Consider the following 19727-nt stretch of genomic DNA (forward strand, 5'->3'; position numbering starts at 1 on the left):
CGTGAACCCCCCCCGGCTGCGCGAACGTAATTATGGGAAGTGAAGTCAGTCAAACACGGTTTCTCAGTCGACGAGGCGAAATGAAAACTACAAATACCAGACAACATCGCGACGCGGATCTTGTAGTTCTAGCTACGGTCCTTGTAGTTTTTAAACATGCGAGTCTCCAGATGTGTTTGCGGCAAGAAGAAAAGTTTCAGTTGTCTGTATTTGACTGTATCACTTTTTCAGAACTGCGAGAAAACTGTTATACAGTGCCGAGCTTGCGATTCTTTTACAGCTCGCCGTGTAGTGCGTGATATCCAATGGCGATAATTAACGGACTGTATTGCATCTTGAATGAGGTGAGTTGCATCACCGTTCTGGGAGTTATGCTCTTTTCAAGACGAACTTTCTGTTGACTTCTTTGTTGACGTTTATTGACATTTTCAGATTAAAAAGTTGTGTAAGTTTCAGAATCCGTGTTTACGGAGCTGCCTGTGAACGGTTATTGTGCAAGGCTGCTAATTTTCCTAGCTAAAGCTGTGATTCATTGTGGACTTAACAGCAAAACAACAACATCCGTGAAAACGAAGCCCGAATTCAGTAAATGTTAGTAGACGTATAGAATATAGTGATTATTTTCATATAGACTGTAAATTTTAATGTGTTACATCTGATTAGTAGTAGCAATGATGTAACGTAGATATTTTTGGGACATCAGCTGATGTGAGAGAGAGATGGGTGATATGGGACACGTTATAGGCCCTGCAAAAGATATTCTTTAGTTGAATTTCCCCCTAAACCTTACTTTTTTCTGATTTATTGGGCCTATTTACAGCATTTTGCTTATTTAGAAAGAATGTGCTACCTAGCATGGCTCAGAATACCTGAATCCACTGTAATCCACAGAACCTCAGGAAGATTAGAATGAAGTAATTAATTGCTGCTTTATTTGTAAAGTGTGTACTTTTTGTAAAAAGAGTACTTTCTTTTCTAGCTGTATACCTTTTTGCAGTAATGTACTGTTATACTTATGTACTATAAAATAATAATGACATGACTGTCTGTTGGCAATGTTCAGTCTTACAATTCTCTTAGAATTTACTGCTTTCTTTTCTTGCATTTATTGACCTCTTAAACCCTAAGGGCTTGTATATGGGCCCACAACTTACATTAGTTTCATTGTAGGTACTAAATATTTCATAACAGTTACAGAATAATAAGTCTTTTATTTAAATAACTGAATAGTAAGCCATGGTCCAAGCAGTAACAAAGGAAAAAATATTCAGTGCACATTGAAGAAAAAAATGAAATTGTTTTATCACTAATTATGAGGACGTCCAATATAATTTTGACCCTAAATGCCCTTTAATGGTCAAGCAGAGCACTGTAATTTGTGACCATTCATTTGTGAAAGCACAATGCAGTCAGTCTGATCTGGCATGCGGCTTTTGGCAGGCTAGTTCGGAGCAGGTGGTTGGTGCTCGGTGTGTGAGTGATCCGCTCTCTCTCCCGCAGGACAGTGCAACAGAGCTGCCAGGGGCACCTGCAGCGATTCTTGGCCCAGCGAGGGTGCTTTGAGTTGGACAACATCTGCTGAGGCCTCCCCTTTTTTCTGGACAACACCATGGTAAGAGCCAAACACCATCAAGCTCAGTTGGGGCTTTTGAAGAAATGGTCTGTAAGGGATGGTTTTTCCATCCAACTGAGTCAAACAAAAATTTAAACTATGTTCTAAATTAACTATTCAAACTGAATATGTTTTGTTAACTGTGAATAAGGGGAGTCATTTATTAAAATAAGCCTGCAAAGGAATAAGATACCCACCTAAAGGTGGCCACAGAAGGTGTGGCCTAAAGATCAGTGCCAGACTCCCTAACTTATGCAGTGATACATTGCGGACTACATAACAACAGCGTGTTTAATGAGCAACCCTAGGATTGTAGTGATCAGTGTCATATAAGTTGTTGACTCACACCTCAGATTGTTTAACACTCTGATAAGTAGCGTATTCAGGTTTTATTGGATATCAGGTACTATGGGACAGGATTCAGGTTTGATCCTTGCTCCTCATGGACACAGTTGGACACATGGGGAGGGGAAGTGGGTGGCATGGTTACGTGATTGAGAATAGAGCTGTCATAATTACTCAGTCAAACTCCATTTAGAAAATAACTGAATAAAATTTACCTTTTTGATTAACTGTTAATGACTAGTCAGCAATTTCCATGATAGCGATGCATTTTAAAATCTCCTACTGGTCTTTCAACCATTAATATGCATTTTTGCCAAATGGTGTTTTTATTTTTTAATATTATGACTTTTTAAAGCCTTCCTTGTTTATCCACTTTCCAACAAAGTATTCTGCAATCTTTGAAAAGTGATGCATGGTTTGTTAAGTCCATTTTCATTGTTTGGCCTAACTCTGATTAGCCAACTAATTGTTAAATTCTAATATAATCTGTACTGACAGTGCAAATCAATAATTTAACATTCTCACAACTTGCTGGTGACTCTGCACAGTCATACGCGTCTGAGGATTCATAGGTGGATCTTTGGAGAAATATCTATGGCACTGGATAGACTATGACTAAATTTAGAGATGTGTATGTGTAATCGAGCACTCTGTTAACCATTCCAGGTGCCACTACTCAAATACTGAGATCACTGTTTGGCTATTCGTTATGCATCATCATGGAACATTAGGGAGAAAATATACAGGCGAACAATTTAGTGAAACACATTCATTTAAGTTTTAACAGGAATGTAAAGTGTGACGGTTTTGCTGACACGTCCAATTAAGAAAGTATATTGTATTATGCTTTGCTACAGTGAAGCATTAGTACCTTAAAGTCAACTTAAAATCTAACATTTCTTATCTTGTTAGTTCATGTCCCTGGTGATATTAAGCATCATACCATACCATTTAAAAGACAAAATGTTTGTTTTCCTGTAACCTTTGATTGAAAACAACTTCGAAAACACTGGGCACCTGGTTTATTGTTTTCTGCCTGCTTGAGAAGCAGATGGAACCATCATAATAACGACGATTTACAGTTAAATTTTTAATTTGGTCGTTTGATGCATTCAAGTCTAACGCATCTAATTTGGCTAATGGCCATCTGGCTTACTAGTTGCCTTTGCTCAACGCTAGTTCTGCTGACATTAAATAACATAGTGCGCTTTTCTGGGCTCGTGCAAATCTCTGCACAAAATCATTTGGAGAATCAAAGCTGATATTTGTCTCGTTGATTGTGAAGAACGCACACAAAGACTAAATTGTAATAGCATAAGTATTAGTTTCCTAATTATATCATGTCACCTTAGTGAACTCTCTGCATTGGTATAATTCTAAGACTAGAAACTAAAACATCAACATACCATTCTAGTTTACATTGTGGAGCATGTTCTGGTCATGTAATAGCCCTAGAACCCTGGAAGCATAAAGAATTTGCTAAATTGTTGTTAGCATTAGCTGCAAGTGTTACTAAAGACAGAGGAGATAGCCCTTGAGCACCTTAAGGCTTTTGAAGTACCAGGAAAGCGGAATATAGTGTGGTAGGCGTATTAAAGTGCCTGTCAAAATAGCACCACCATTGCCACCATTGTAGGAGCATCAGGATGCTGGGAACTAAAGAGTTTTCTGCATTGCCATGTACTGGGATTCCATTCTGACTATTACCATGGTATTAATATTGGATGAAGTGTGGGCTAAGTGAGTGTTTCTTTGGGAAGTTTAGCTGTCTCCAGGGTTAAACAGGCTGTTAATAATTAATGAGCTGATGATTTTTCTATGGTTGTGTAAGCAAGTTAATAGAATAATGCAATAACACACTTACTGACTGTGTAGATAGAAGAATGTGTAAGCATGTGTTTGGAAAATAATATGATTTATATGTGTGTAACGGGTCATGAATAACACGCTCAAACACACATACACCCTGCACAGTGACTATCTTCAGGTGTAGCTGTTGCATATCCTTCTAGATTAGCCCTCTGACCATCTCTCTTCTTGCTGTCATTGATTTTCTGTTTGTTTTTCAATCACATTATTTCCCGTGTGCGGTGCTGCAGCCCCCGGCTAAATGGCCCTTCACTTTCTAATTGGACATTTAATTAGATCACAGATTTGGCCCAATTAGGTGCTGTTGGGGGTAAGGGGTTTGCCTGGGGGTTGTGTGCATTAGCGCATGTGTCCCTCTATGTGTGTTTCTGCATGTGTGGACAGAAGAGTGGAAACAAAAAGAGAAATGTCTCACTCTAGGCTGGCTCATTATAGATGGTAGACAGGGGGTTTGCCATATTATCCCTCCCTCCCAACCAAAGCTCCTAGTGGCCTGTTCAAGCAGCCGCCTCGTTGTTGGCCATGGGGGATGGTCTAAGTGCAGCCAGAGTTAAAATCAATGCAGCGCTACCTCCTTCCTATCACGCTTCCTTCGTTATAGATCAGCCATTGATTGTGTTCCGTCATTGAGATTTGAGGCTCTGTCAATCATAGTGGTTAAACAAATGCAATAACGCACACAGCTGTCATATAAGTGGATTGGCTTTCATGCTACAAGGAAGCAGGTTTAGGCTTTGTTCTCACTGCTGGGAAAATCAAGTTTATTTCTTAGATCTGGCTTTTTAAACTGGCTGTTCAAATTTCAAGTTACAAGTTATAACAAGCTGTACCAGTAATATTCAGAGGCAGACTTCCAAGTTCAAATCTTTAATGAAGCATTCACTGTAAACTACAGCATACAAAGTAACATATCCAGATATCCGACTTGAATAAGAATTGGAGCCACCTGCAAACGCGGTTTGAATATGACTTTTTATTATTTTATGTGGCTTTTGCTGTTCAAACTGCAGAAAATCTGTCCTGCTCAAATCGGATATGCCGAAAAATCAGATTTGAGCTGCCTGTCTGAATAGGGGCCTAGTATTTTTAGAACATATTTTGAGTGTGGCCTAAAAATTTAATTAGTGTTTTTACAGATTGTGTCACTTAGGACTTGTTCAGATAGGCAGCTCAAATCAGATTTTTTTGGATTGGAGCAGGATAGATTTTCTGCAGTCTGACTGGCTAAAAGCCACATGAAATTTTTTTGATATGTGATTCAGATAAGGTTATGTTTGACTGGTCAGATCAGATTTCTTGTGCTTTTTAGTCATTCGGGGCATGGCTGTTTAGCACAAAAAAAGTCAGTGGTGCATGCTCACATTTTACAGCTTAGACACAGAGAGTCAAAGCTTTTAACAGCCATTTATGTAATATATGCTTTATATGTTATATAATATACTTCTAGTGCATATATCCACTTCAAATTTACACACATACTGTCTTTTGAGTTTGTGTTTAAAAATATGCACAAAGAATTACTAATTACCTAAGCTTAAATAAACATATGTTAAAAAGTGTAATTTATATTGAAAAAAGGATTCTGACACCACAAAGTAATACCGTTAGTGCTTTTCACTGTGAGTATGATATTCTTTGGATCATACGCACAACTCTTTTTCTCCAAACATGATGAGGTAAATTTTTGCCAGAGAGTTCTATTTTTGTTTTGTCTGACCAAAAAAAGGTTTATGATTTGTGTAAATGCTCATGTGCAAATTTTAGACAAGCATGTGTTCTTATCTTTTAATGGAGGAGTTTTGTGTGGGATGTAGTAATGGAGGTGATTCTGGTGCAGTTCATTGTTTATTGTTGTCTGTGTAACTTTAGTTTCTGCTGCTTTCAGGTAGTCCTGCAACTCTGTGACTGCTGGCTTCTCTCCTCTTTACCATTTGTATGAGAAATCTTGCATGACGCAGCAATCCGGGGACAATTAGTTGTGGTGCTGTGAACTTTTAAATTGCATATTATTGAGTCACTTGTACTGACAGGGATATTTAAGATTTTTGCTCCAGCTCTGTAGCTTTTTGTCATTGAATATTGTTGTCCCTAAGAACTTTAGGAAGCTCTTTTACTTTCACGCACTGCTTGTTGTGTTAAATCTTCACAACCAGTGACCACGATTTTTGGTTGTGCTAATGAATACATTTCCTTTTTCAGATTTATGAGTAAATGTCAAAAGACATGGTCTTGAAAATTGAAAGGTATGTATGCACTGGAACTATATTGGTAACACTTTACATTAAGGGTCGCTAATTAATCATTAAATATATAATAATCAACTATCAGTTTCCCATTATTTAGTTATTAGTTAACTCTTCATTAAGCATTAGCTATTACGTAGTAATTGATTAAGCACTTATCAATTAGTAATTAAGTACACTGTTAGTTGATAAGTTAGTCGTTAGTTTGTGGCTTACTTACTCATTATCTGTGTGCTAACTGCTGCTTATTACATTGTTAATTAACTAATAAGTATTTTTCTTCATATAAAGAAGTAACGTGATAACTTACTAGCACCTATGTGTTAATCCCGCTAATTATCTGTTAATTAACTTTCCATCACCTCCATATATTCAGTTGCTTCACTTTTCTTACTTTGGTTCTTGTTCATTAAAGATGCTTATGGTCACATCTGACCGTAAGATGAGCGCACAGAAATTCATGGACGGTTTTGTTATTCATCACGTTCATCTTGGCATATCTGTACTCATATCTGGTAGGAGTGCATGTAAATTTGGGCATAAATGCTGGATATGTGGCTAATTAACCAAAACTATTATCAACATAATCTGTAATTGCAAAAATAAGAACAACAATAGAAAATATCAATAATACTAATTTGTGTGCATGACAGTCCGGTACAAAAGTAGATGTACTTACTCTACATGCACATTGATATAAACAAGTGCTGCAACTATTTCATGTTCCATTTAAAGACACATTACACTGTGCTTTTGTTGTCATACACTGCAATAATACAGCGTTTATTTTAGGGAATTAATTACACTAAACAATCACTCTACTATGTTAACGACACTGAGAGTATTTAGTTTTATTTCACATTTTATTTTTTCCAGTTGTTTTCATTTTAATACTATTAAGTTTGGTCAGCAGGGGAGGAGTGCACTCACTGCTGGACATCAAACTCCGCCCATGAGCACGGCCATTAGCTTTCATGCCAAACACTGCCGTTTTATTGGCTGGCTACTGAAACATCTGCATGAATTAGTGTGTGCTTCATGTAAATGATATGTAAATGAGGTGCTGGTAGGCTGGTTTCATGCACTGAAGCTGATTTATCATTTATGCTCAAATCTCCACTTGTTTCCACATCGTACAAAATTGTTATGAATCAGACGCAGAGCAGTTCATACCGTATAAAAGGCAAGAAAAAGGTGTTTTTTTACGTAACTTTGATGATTAATGGCCATTAGATCTTTACATTTTGACCATTAATTACTTCTTAAATTCCACTTAATCAACCATTCATTGCTTCTTAAATTCCTCTTACTTAACCATTAATTACTGCTTTGGTGTCCCTCCAAGTAAAGTGACAACACAAAATCAGTAATTAATGGTTAAGTAAGAGGAATTTAAGAAGTAATTAATGGTCAAAATGTAAAGATCTAATGGCAATCTTGTCATGATAGTGCACGAAAACTAACATATGTCTGTTGTAGCTCAGTATTTGAGCATTATAGTTCACTGCTAATGCTTAATCCGGACGTAATCGCGACTCTTTGTGAAAAGGGCCCATGGCCATTAGATCTTTACAATAAAATGGTAAAATTGTACAATTAAATTCCTCTTACTTAACCATTAATTACTGCTTTTGTGTCCCTCCAAGTAAAGTGACAACACAAAAGCAGTAATTAATGATTAAGTAAGAGGAATTTAAGAAGCAATCAATTGTTGATTAAGTGGAATTTAAGAAGCAATGAATATGTTAGTTTTTGTGCACTATCATGACAAAAGGAAGTGAATGGAAGCACTGATTTAACTGTAAACACAGCTAAAATGCTGTGTGTGGTGTAGCCCTGCTTACTGCTGCTGCAGCTGCTCACATCAAGCAGTGTCTCTGTAGTTGTACAACATGCCAGTGATTTCTGTAATATTTTTGTTTTCAAAAGAAATTAAAGTTCTTCTGTGTAGTATGAATTTGGTAGACGTTGTTTAGCTGTAGCTAGCTAGCAACGCTAGAAGCCATTTCTAACTGCAGCTGTACTCCCAAAATAAGGAAGCTAGTTAGCTTTCATTAGCTGCTGCCACCAGCCGTCTGTGACACATTTAGCTACATGATGGCAGCGACTTCTGGCATAAAAACAAACAAAAACTTTTACATGTAAAGTCTATTTGATAGACATCGTTTAAACTGTATTAGCTTACGGTAGGCTAGCAGGCTACAGTCGCTAATTAGCTAGCCTACCATTAGCAGTTTGAGGAGCACCAGCTTCGTATGAGCATCAAACTTTAAAGCTAAGTTAGCTCTAACACTAGCTATGTTAGCGATGTGCCAAACAGCATTATTCTTATAGTTTCATGGCAATTTTTGAAGCAGCACTTTCACTGCTCAGTCAAAAACGCGACTCCTAGCTGAAAAAAAACATCTGAAAAAGCTGCTTCATGTTAGCCGGGCTAGTTTGGTTAGCAGTAGCTAAGTCTATAACATTCATGCTACATATAAAAGTTCTTCTTTCTTTTGAAAACAGAATATTACCGAAATCGCTGGCATGTTATACAAAGACACAGAGACAGCTTGATGTGAAGCAGCTGCAGCAGAACTGCAGTAAAAACAACATAACCTACAGCATTTTAGCTCTGTTTACAGTTAAATCAGAGCTTCCGTCCACTTCTTACTCTCACTGTCACAACCGTGCAGGAAAACTAAAATACAGCTGTTGTAGCTCAGTGTTTGAGCGTTACAGTTCACTACTAAACATTTTGACATCGCGTCTGCAGTAGCTATATGGAGAGGAAGTGAGTTTTACCCTGCTAATGCTTAAACCGGAAGTAATCACGAATGTGATTTCTTGTGAAAAGGGCCCATTAATCATCAAAGTTACGTAAAAAAGAACACCTTTTTCTTGCCTTTTATACGTTATGAACTGCTCTGCGTCTGATTCATAACAATTTTGTACGATGTGGAAACAAGTGGAGATTTGAGCATAAATGATAAATCAGCTTCAGTGCATGAAACCAGCCTACCAGCACCTCATTTACATATCATTTACATGAAGCACACACTAATTCATGCAGATGTTTCAGTAGCCAGCCAATAAAACGGCAGTGTTTGGCATGAAAGCTAATGGCCGTGCTCATGGGCGGAGTTTGATGTCCAGCAGTGAGTGCACTCCTCCCCTGCTGACCAAACTTAATAGTATTAAAATGAAAACAACTGGAAAAAATAAAATGTGAAATAAAACTAAATATTCTCAGTGTCGTTAACATAGTAGAGTGATTGTTTAGTGTAATTAATTCCCTAAAATAAACGCTGTATTATTGCAGTGTATGACAACAAAAGCACAGTGTAATGTGTCTTTAAATGGAACATGAAATAGTTGCAGCACTTGTTTATATCAATGTGCATGTAGAGTAAGTACATCTACTTTTGTACCGGACTGTCATGCACACAAATTAGTATTATTGATATTTTCTATTGTTGTTCTTATTTTTGCAATTACAGATTATGTTGATAATAGTTTTGGTTAATTAGCCACATATCCAGCATTTATGCCCAAATTTACATGCACTCCTACCAGATATGAGTACAGATATGCCAAGATGAACGTGATGAATAACAAAACCGTCCATGAATTTCTGTGCGCTCATCTTACGGTCAGATGTGACCATAAGCATCTTTAATGAACCAAAGTGAGAAAAGTGAAGGAACTGAATATATGGAGGTGATGGAAAGTTAATTAACAGATAATTAGCGGGATTAACACATAAGTACTAGTAAGTTATCACGTTAGTTCTTTATATGAAGAAAAATACTTATTAGTTAATTAACAATGTAATAAGCAGCAGTTAGCACACAGATAATGAGTAAATAAGCCACAAACTAACGACAAACTAACTTATCAACTAACAGTGTACTTAATTACTAATTGATAAGTGCTTAATCAATTACTAAGTAATAGCTAATGCTTAATGAAGAGTTAACTGATTACTAAATAATGGGAAACTAATAGTTGATTATTATATATTTAATGATTGATTAGCGACCCTTAATGTAAAGTGTTACCATATTAAATAACGAAAACAAAAATGTCCAAATACTAGGGTTCCCTCACAGTTATAAAAATGCATTAGTGAATCAGTAATGTGACATGGTTAAAGATTGGCCTGCATTGTTTTGACTAAAACAATTGTGTTGGGTCATGTTTATGTTGGGTAATGTCAGTCCCTTGATTCATTAAAGCACCTGCAGAAACACTCATCTGATGTCAGTAAAGAAACACTTTGATGGTTTAGAGTGCCTATTGCATGTTGCTGCCTCCTGCTATGTAAATATTGCAAAATATAGCAATATCCTAATAATTATTAGCAAAGAACATATATTGCAGCCTTAGACAAACGTTTTGTGGTTTTGTTGTAGAATAACAGCACGTTTTGTGTTCACCACACACATTTTAGAGAAGCATAAGTGCTGGGCCAGATTGCCTAGCATGAAAGCATATGGTTGTTTATGGTTCCTACATTCAGTGCTGCGACACACATCACTTTCAATGATATCACCCATGATCTCCTCTGACATGCATTACTCAGTCTTACCTGCGGCCATTTTCACTTCCTTTTGCTCTTTTCATGGGTTTCTGATTTCAGTCTCATTTTCAACCTGTACAGTACTTGCTTTTTTTAAAACATAAATTGAAAACTAGATAGAAACCCAAAACTTCTCACTTCCTTTGATAGTCTCCATATTTGCCTTAGCAGTGTGCTGTACTGACACTGTAAGGCATACTTTCATCTTAAAGCAGCGGCGAACTGTGGCTATAGTGCTAGGCCTTCGGTTCCATAAATGTCAAAATTCAGTCGAAAAAACAAGAAAACCCACCTCTATGATAAGTCTAATTTCTACTAGCGCCCTAATGAGGTTCCTATAATAGAATGTAGCCGTAAGTTAACACTAGTACAGACAATATTAAGCACAGATATCTACAGTTTGTAAAAGACATTCATAAATATTCATTTAGTCATTTGCAGGCAGGTTTGGTAGGTTCCACAAGATCTAAAACCAAATAATGATTCAGTTTGCCATACAAATGGGTGAAACTACCCATCACATATTCTCAAACAGCCTAAACTGAGAACTCTTTGTTAACAAACACATATTTGATGGCATGGGGCACAGTTCCTACATGTATTTTCTCTTGTTCTGGCTGCTGCTGATTCTAAGTCAAAAGTATTTGAAGTTTCTCATAAGTTAGAGATGTGCTTGAGCTTTAAGCTTCTTCAGTTTTAATCTGGAGCAACAATGCTCAGTGCACTAGATGGTACATTTCAAATTCAGGCTGGGTGAGTTTACAGTTTATCCAAGGATGGAACCTAAAGTTGAACATATCAAAAACTCAGAAAAGAAGGCGGTCACACAAAATCCAGAATTTTTTCAAGGAACTAACATCGGGTGCCACAAGTTTAATTTCACCTACTTGTTTGCTTGGTTGAGGGAAAAACCCAAGGGTCTTTCTAAAAGTCTAAAAGTAGATAAAATATAATGTTTTTAGCTATTCAATGTGCTTTCATCCACTTTTTGCAGAAAACAATGTCTTATTGTCTCAGAAACCTCATAAGCAAGTCTATTTGGGATTACTTAGCAAGGTTTGAGGCAAATGTGTGATAATTTAGACATGCAGTTTGAACGGTGCTAATTGGTGTGTGATTTAAGCCTACATTACTTGTTGGCTACATTACTTTATTGTAGATCCACTGCAGAACTAAAGAAGCAAACATCTGACACCAAGCATATCAGCTGCGTTTGGGTTAAGGGAAAACTGTGAATTAGATTTTTTGCCAAACCATTACTATAAGTAAAGTATTTAAGAATATTACTGAGATGAATAATTATAAAAATTAATATTATCAAGGGTTACACAAAAGAATGTTTCCCCTTAAATTTTTTACATTATTATGTAAGTTTGTCACAGTATTTGTCACAAGTGTACAATTGTACCTTATCAAATACTAGTCTGTTATAGGTTGCATAAAACATCTTAACCAATTTCTCATTATAATGTGAAGCTTTATAATTTTATCATACACCACTGTGGCAAGTAAGAACAAGACTTGATCTCGGTGGTAACAGGCAGTGAGGAATAAGGCCTCAGTGCTATTGGAGAGCCCCAGACGTGCCTCAGAAAACACACAAGGGATCCACAATTATATGCCCAAACATATGTTTCACAGAGACAGCACTAGAGTATATCACGTGCTTGGTTTCACCTGGCTTCCTCGCAGCAGTGCTAAAGTGTCACCTGAGACACATTACAGCATTATCACTCTCTCCCCTAAACAGAGCTCTATGCATGTTGATACAGACGATGAACAGCTAAATGTTTGGAAAGCAAAGTTATTACTAGCAGTAGTGAAAATGGTGAGATTTTATATGAATAATTTCTCACTCATAGCTCATTGAAGAATGCAGATAAATTCTGTCGCAAATACTAGTTCTAAACCTTCAATTATTACCACATTTGTGTTTGTAAGTAGAAAAGATATAGATATATTTTACTGTGATCTGAATTTATTGGAAGGTTGTCTTGTTTTCCTCATATTGTTGTCAGTTTTTAACATCAAAACAGATGAAAACATTGTGCAACTACAAGATTTAACCTGGCGTACATAATTTTGATAGAATCTCTATGTAAATCTGTTTGTAAGTATTGTGTTGTTACTTTTGTAAGCACATTTAAATAGAATAGCAAAGAACAGAAACTTTAGACTTATGTTTAATTTTGTCATGTTTAAGAAGTCTGTTTGATCTGATTGACAGCTTTGGAGTGGTTTAATTGCATTACTTAACCCAGTGGAGGCCACACCTCTTTTACCTGAGGGGCCTGTTTGTCGCAATGCATTATGGGAAGCCATGACTAATGAGGCGCATGGCGATCATGTTGCTCAGAATCTATTTCTCAGTGGATCAGATCCTCCAAGGAGGGAATGCTAAAGATTGGTCCTTTGAGATCAAGGTGGATGCTCATTGCTCAGATTTTAGTTCTCATGTGATTAGGCATCTGTGTGGGTTTAGGGCTACTAAACCCCTGGGCTAGACACAGAAAACTACTAAAAGTGCTCAGGCAGTGACAGGTGGTTTAAGCTATGTGCTGCCAAAAGTGACATAAGCACACAGCAAAAATGACAATTTGTTTGATCTGTATATACACACACACATATATATATATCTGTATACACACACACACACACACACACATATACACACATTTATATATATATATATATGTATATATATATATATATATATATATATATATATATAAACTCTATATCAATTTATTATGTACACCTCTTTGTCCATTCAGCGCTAGTTACCATATAGGTGCACTTTGTAGTGCTACTATTACAGATTGTAGTCCATCTGTAGTCCATACTTTGTTAGCCCCCTTTCACCCTGCTCTTCAATGGTCAGGACCCCCACAGGACCAATTTGGGTAGTGGACCAATTTCAGTACTGCAGTGACACGGACGTGGTGGTAGCATGTTAGTGTGTGTTGGGCTGGTGTGAGTGGATCAGACATAAGAGTTTTTAAACACTTACTGTCCACTCTGTTAGACACACCTACTTGTTGGTCCACCTTCTAGATGTAAAATCAGAGATATTAGCGGTGCACTTTGTGTTAGTCATCCTCTAGTCCAGGGGTCAGCAACATGTGGTGCCACGTACTGCTCTTTCAGCAGAATTACATTTGTAGGTAAAAATAAAATAATCCTCTTTTGCAGTAATATAATGCTTTGCAGAAAAATAAAGCTTTGCTGAGCATTCTAACACAGTTAAAAAAACAGATTTTTATCAATAAATGGTCTCAAACGCTAGAATCAACCGTAAAACTGCTAATTCACCAACCTTTACCAACCCTGAAGATTAGCGTGCTGGTGACATAGCAATGTAGATAACAATGTTGGCTAGCTAATAGCTAATGAAATGGCAAAGAAGAAAAAGATTTAAGACGAGCATCGAGAATTTAGAGACTTATTTGCATGTATATGTGCTCTAGCTGGTTTCCCACAAGAAAGTAAAACCTGCAAAAAAGAGAATGTTGAGACACCATTCTGCTTTTACCGAAGAAGTATCCTTCCAAAGATCTGAAGAAAAGCTGAGCTAAACCTTAAAGGAGAGCAAAGTATGTCCACATTAAAATGGACAAACACACACACACACACACACACACACACGCACACACACACACATATAATAAATTTGTTGGTCCTCATTTTTATCTATTTTTTGCATACAAGAAGGTAATTTTTTTTTCTCACAATGAGCAAAAAGACACACACACACACACACACACACACACACACACACACACACACACACACAGATAATCCTCTCCACTCAACTTCTGACCCTACAGTGGTTCTTCATTATTCTCTCTTTCTCTCTAAATCCTGACTCAGCTGGTTGATCCTTAAGATGCTGGTGGGGAGTCACTTGGCAGAGCCAGACAGCCTGGATGGTTGCCACACATACACACACACATGGTCGTACACGTACACCATGCCTCCTTCTTTTGTCTGCCGATCATGTGAATCTGTTGTGCAAAATTTTGCCTTTGTTTAGATAGTGTTGCTTCTAAAACATGAAAAGGTTTCATGTTAAGGCTAAGTGTTGCTCTTGGTATGGAAAGGTGCAAAAAAAGATTTATGAATATTTTAAACTGGTAATGAAGTAATTCACACTCGTTTACAGATAACTTTCATTAGAGGAGACAGTTGTATTGTTTCCTAATTGTTGGTCTATTAAATGGAATAGGCTAATGGTGAAAATTGCTTGATTATTTACAAAGACGTCTTGGTGTTTATGGACACGGCATGGCAGATTAGAAGCGCATACTGCCAAGCTTTTCATTTATATGTGAGTTTGTGTGTGTGTGTGTGTGTATTGCAGCCTGAAGGAAATTGGGAAAAGCTTGTGGTCGATATGAACGAAGTCTCCATAAAAAGCTTGTCACGGAAAATCACTTCCCACGCAATGGCAGGCACACACACCTAACTAACACACACACACACACACACACACACACACACACACAGCTCATTCTTCACACACTCACCTCTCTCTCAGAGGTATCCCCTGCTGTCTTTTTTCCACGCCATGATTCCAAAAGCCCAGAGCATGTGTTTGTGTGTGCGTCTGTGATGTCTTATTTCCTCAGTGAAAGAATTCAAAGTCACATAAAGCTGAATTATAGTGTATCAGACATCATTTAAAGGCTTTCATCAGAAATCACACACGCACACGCTACTGAAGTAGCTATAACTCTGAAGAGTTTTATGAGTCGGCATTAACTGCAAGTAACTAACCCCAATTACCCCCTCATGAGGAGCGTGAGAACAGTGTGGCTAATTACTTTAGTGTGTGTCAGAGAAAATGAGGGAAAGAGAGAGCGAGAGAGTGCCAAAAGGAAATCAAATGGATGAATATGTCTGAACTTTTTGTTAATGTTTAGAACAAGACGTTGGTGGGTTTAATGTTGCTGGCCCGGTTGAAGGCAAATATGTTTAAATGTTTTTTGTTTGTTCTAACTTCAGTTAAGAGTAATTTCAAGTTGGGTTCAGTACATTCCTAATTAATCAAATTCAGAATCATTTTCAAATTTTGCCTTTTGAGATGATTTACAATGGGTACAGTACTTTTCTAATTATTCCATTTCAAAATAATTTAGGTTATGTTCAGTTTTTCTTAATTATTAATCCAAATCATCACCATTTAGGCTGAATACAGTACTTTCCTAATTAATCCAACTCAAGATCATTTATATTTGGTTCGGTACTTTCCTAATGTGACAAATCAACAGAAACCAGATGCTCACGGATAAAAAGGACAATATCAGGTTTACTTTCAGAATCGCAATCCAGAAACGTAGTCCAGTAACAGGCACGGGTCAAATCCAGCAAACCCAGCAGAAGTGTTATGATGAGCATAACACCAGACAAACAAACACAAAGGGGTAAGGCAAAAGACGTAGTTGTAGAGGCAGGCAAAAGGTCAAAACACGAATCAAAACACAGTCCAGCAAAAGTATAAAGGGATCGAGCAAAAAGGCAGAGTCAAAAAACCAAGCAAACGGTCAAAAACAGGATACAAACAATAATGAAGAACGCTCAGTAGTTTACGGAGAAGTAATACCTCGCAACTAGACATAACTAAAGCCCGGGCTTATGAACTAAACTACGAGTCATATGACTGCACACACAGGTGATACACATTAGTATTCGGGTGACTGAGAGCGCTGATAGGAGCGTGATAGAGAGTCAGAAGTCATGTGATTCCCCGAAGCATTCTGGGTAATGGAGTCCGAGCCGTATTTCGGTTCTGAGGGAAGTATCTCAGTCATGTGATCTCCCAGAGGAGTCTGGGAGATGGAGTCCATGTTTCTATGAGAACATGCCGGATGCGTGACACCTAATTAAAGCAATTCAAGATAATACTGGTTCAGTACTTTCACAATTAATTTAAGATAATTTAGTCTGGATTCAGTACTTTCCTAATAATCTAATTCGAGAACATTTGAGTTCAGTACTTGTGAACAACTTTTTTTTTTTTTTACTACTAAACAAAAAACAAGATGTACAACGATAACACAAATACAAATAAATGCCCCCCGATCTACCTCCCTCGCCCTGTCCACCCTCAGTTGGTATCCACACAACAAAGTTTACATAGAAAGAAAAGATAAAGATAAAGAAAAGTTCAACTCAAGATCATTTAAGTTGGGATCAGTTCCTTCCTGATTAATCCAATTCGAGATCATTTACTTTGGGTTTAGTACTTTCATAAAGAATCCAACTCAAGATCGTTTAGGTTGTGTTCAGTCCTTTCCCAGTCCAATTTAAGATAATTTTGGTCATTATCTTATAGGGGTGGGAATCTCTAGACACCTCACGATTTGATTTGATTACGATTCAGAGGGCTGCGATGTGATTATAAAACGATTATCGATGCATCTCAATGCATCTTTTTTTTCTATATAGCATTTATATTTTCTCACTGTGTGAGCTCAAGTTTCGAGTTCAAGTTTCAAGTTTATTTGTCATTTGCACAACATGTCAGGACATTTATGCATTGAAATGCGTGTGGTGAGGCTCAGGTAATCACTCTACAGAAAGTAAATAAGTAAAAATAAAAATACAAGAAAAACCAACTGAAATATATTAAATATACACAGAATATACACAGAATATATACAGAATATAGAGACAGTATACATTTTAAAGTGACTAAGTGACTCGGTGTTATTGTTATTTAAAGTGACTTGGAACTTTTAAAGCAAAGTATTTGTAATGATCCATAATGAATTTACTTCCAATATGTTTTTTTATAAAACAAATGGAAGTGATGTGGCAAGTGAACTGGAAGGCTCTCTCATTCAGTGCTCTTGTTTGGAGCACGAGATGCTGCTGCCACTCATCTGCGATAAAATGTGCAGTTACGGTGAAATAAGATCCAGTGGTGATGGATGTCCACGCAGCACATGTTACAGCTATTCTACCCGTTTTCTTTAGTGATTTTATAACTTCGTTGTAGAGACGGGGGCAGGGATCGCTGTGTCAGTAAAATATCTTCTAGAGGGGACGTGTGCAACATAGCGCGAAAGCCCTGTTTCGCAACGACTGAGAACCGGCATGCAGACTGCAGGTCACATAGAAGCGATGTGTTATTCGCATTTATAAGCAGCATAGTTGGTTTCCTGGTATGTTAAATCTGCAACAAGAGACTGTCACACACTAAAAAGTGGTGAAGCTGAAGTCAGCTTCTCTTTCGAATTGTCCCGTTCCACCTTAAATGGTGCCGCATTTACATTCGGCGCCTCAGTTAGAATTTAAGGTAGAACGGGTAAATTAAACACAAATTTTGGGTTGGGTTTAGTACTTTTCTAATTTATCCAGTTCAAGACCATTTACATTTGCTGTAGTACTTTCCTCATTAATTAATTTAAGGTAATATAAGTTTGGTTCAGTACTTTTATAAGTTATTCAAGATATTTCACCTTGATTTCAGTACTTTCCTGATAATCCAATTTGAGATCACTTAGGTTGGATGTAGTATTTGTTTCTAATGAATCTAATTCTAGCATAGAAAAAACAAAACCACCTACACAGTTTAATTTTTGTTTATTTAAGGCAGGCTTTTTTTCCAGAATGGGTGTGGGGTAAGTGTCATATGTGATGACCAACGCATAGGCTATAGCCCTCTGCTACTGACTCACTATGCTTCAGTGCCCAAGCATGGATTCAAACTAGAAGCAGCAGCAGATTTCCTCTTGCCCGTTGAGTCGCTAACTGCAGAGTTACCAGACCTGCCCCAGTCTGTGTACACACTCTCAGTACTTCACTGGAATCATTCAGTGTGTGTGTGTGTGTGTGTGTGTGTGTGTGTGAGCAGGCAAGTGAAATAGATTTTTTTTAATACTCTTGCATTATTAATAATCATGAATAATAAATGAGGTGGGTGGGGATCTGCCCCCTACCTACTACTTCCTGTCTGAGGATTACCAGGCTCTTCCTGTCTGAGGATTTAGGCTGTCTCAGCTGTGTGTATGTTGGTTCATGAGTGTTCTCGGTCATACCTCCTTAACAAAAACAGAACCATTATCAAAGTCATTAAACTTGCACTGTAGTATTTGGCTTTAGAGTGGAATGTGTGAAATCTGATGCTAATTGCTTGTGTGTATGTGCGTGCATGTGTGTTGGTTCCTAAATGTTTGCTGCCAGACACCCTGTCCAAAAATAGAAGCATTATTATAGGGCCTGTTTACACTTTGCATTTAAATGCGTTTTGGTGAAGAAATTACTTTCGGATCTTGCTTGATTGCATGAAAAGCCAGGTGTAAACATCCTCGGGATGCATTGTGATTGGATTACCATCAGATCACTCAAACCACATTAGATTAGAGATGGATCTTGACCACATGAGTGTAAATAGAATGTGTTTTTTTGTTAGCCATATACAGTGATTGGAAATACTACTGCTGAACACTGACTAGAAAGTGAGAGAATAAACAATAAAATGTAAGGTGGAGGGCACGCAAGTCTGAAGTTACACCTAAACAAAGACCCTTCATGCTCTCTGGGCTGATAAAAGTGTCCAAGCCAAGCTTGTCAACTCATATCATTACAGGGAAAAGAGCAAACTAAACTAAAACATTAACAATGCAAATTTTTATGCAGGATAAGTAAAATCGGATTTCTTCTAGTCACACTGGGGACACATAGTAATCCAGCCAAGGCTTTATCCAGATATAATCAAGACATAAAACACATGTTAATGCAAGATGAAAAAAGGCTTAAAGTCTTAAAATTTGCATGGTAGTATTTGCCTTTAGAGTGGAAAGTGTGAAATCTGATGCTAAGTGCTTGTATGTGTGTGTGTGTGTGTGTGTTCTTTTCATTCAGGACAAAACTGTTCTGACTGTGTAGGAGAGCCATATAAAAATGAGCTAATATACAATGAACAGTAATTCCCTGACTTCATAAAGTGTTTCAGAACTAAAGCTCTGTTTCCTTTGTAAAAACTGATTTCTTTTTGGCTACTGAGGTCAGTTTAGCGAAAGGGTTTTTCAATTTCATATTACATGGAGGCACACTCTATGTTGCTACAATACAATCCACAATTTTAGCC

At 37.3% G+C, this 19727-nt stretch overlaps 1 protein-coding gene across 4 annotated transcripts in view; it reads left to right on the forward strand.

Annotated features, from left to right (window-relative positions):
* Window positions 1–19727, forward strand: part of invs (inversin) — a 61493-nt gene that overhangs the window by 1153 nt on the left and 40613 nt on the right. For 3 of the 4 annotated variants that reach the window (XM_036558030.1, XM_036558032.1, XM_036558033.1), the window contains exons 1-2: window positions 150–344; window positions 1501–1612. In XM_036558030.1, coding sequence (XP_036413923.1) covers window positions 1610–1612 — 3 coding nt within the window. In that variant the 5' untranslated portion in view covers window positions 150–344; window positions 1501–1609. Of the gene's footprint in view, window positions 1–149; window positions 345–1500; window positions 1613–19727 lie in introns of those variants that run through there. The other variant, XM_036558031.1, reaches the window with a different exon arrangement.

Source organism: Colossoma macropomum, unplaced genomic scaffold (genome assembly GCF_904425465.1).
Source record: "Colossoma macropomum unplaced genomic scaffold, Colossoma_macropomum, whole genome shotgun sequence".
Lineage (NCBI taxonomy): Eukaryota > Metazoa > Chordata > Actinopteri > Characiformes > Serrasalmidae > Colossoma > Colossoma macropomum.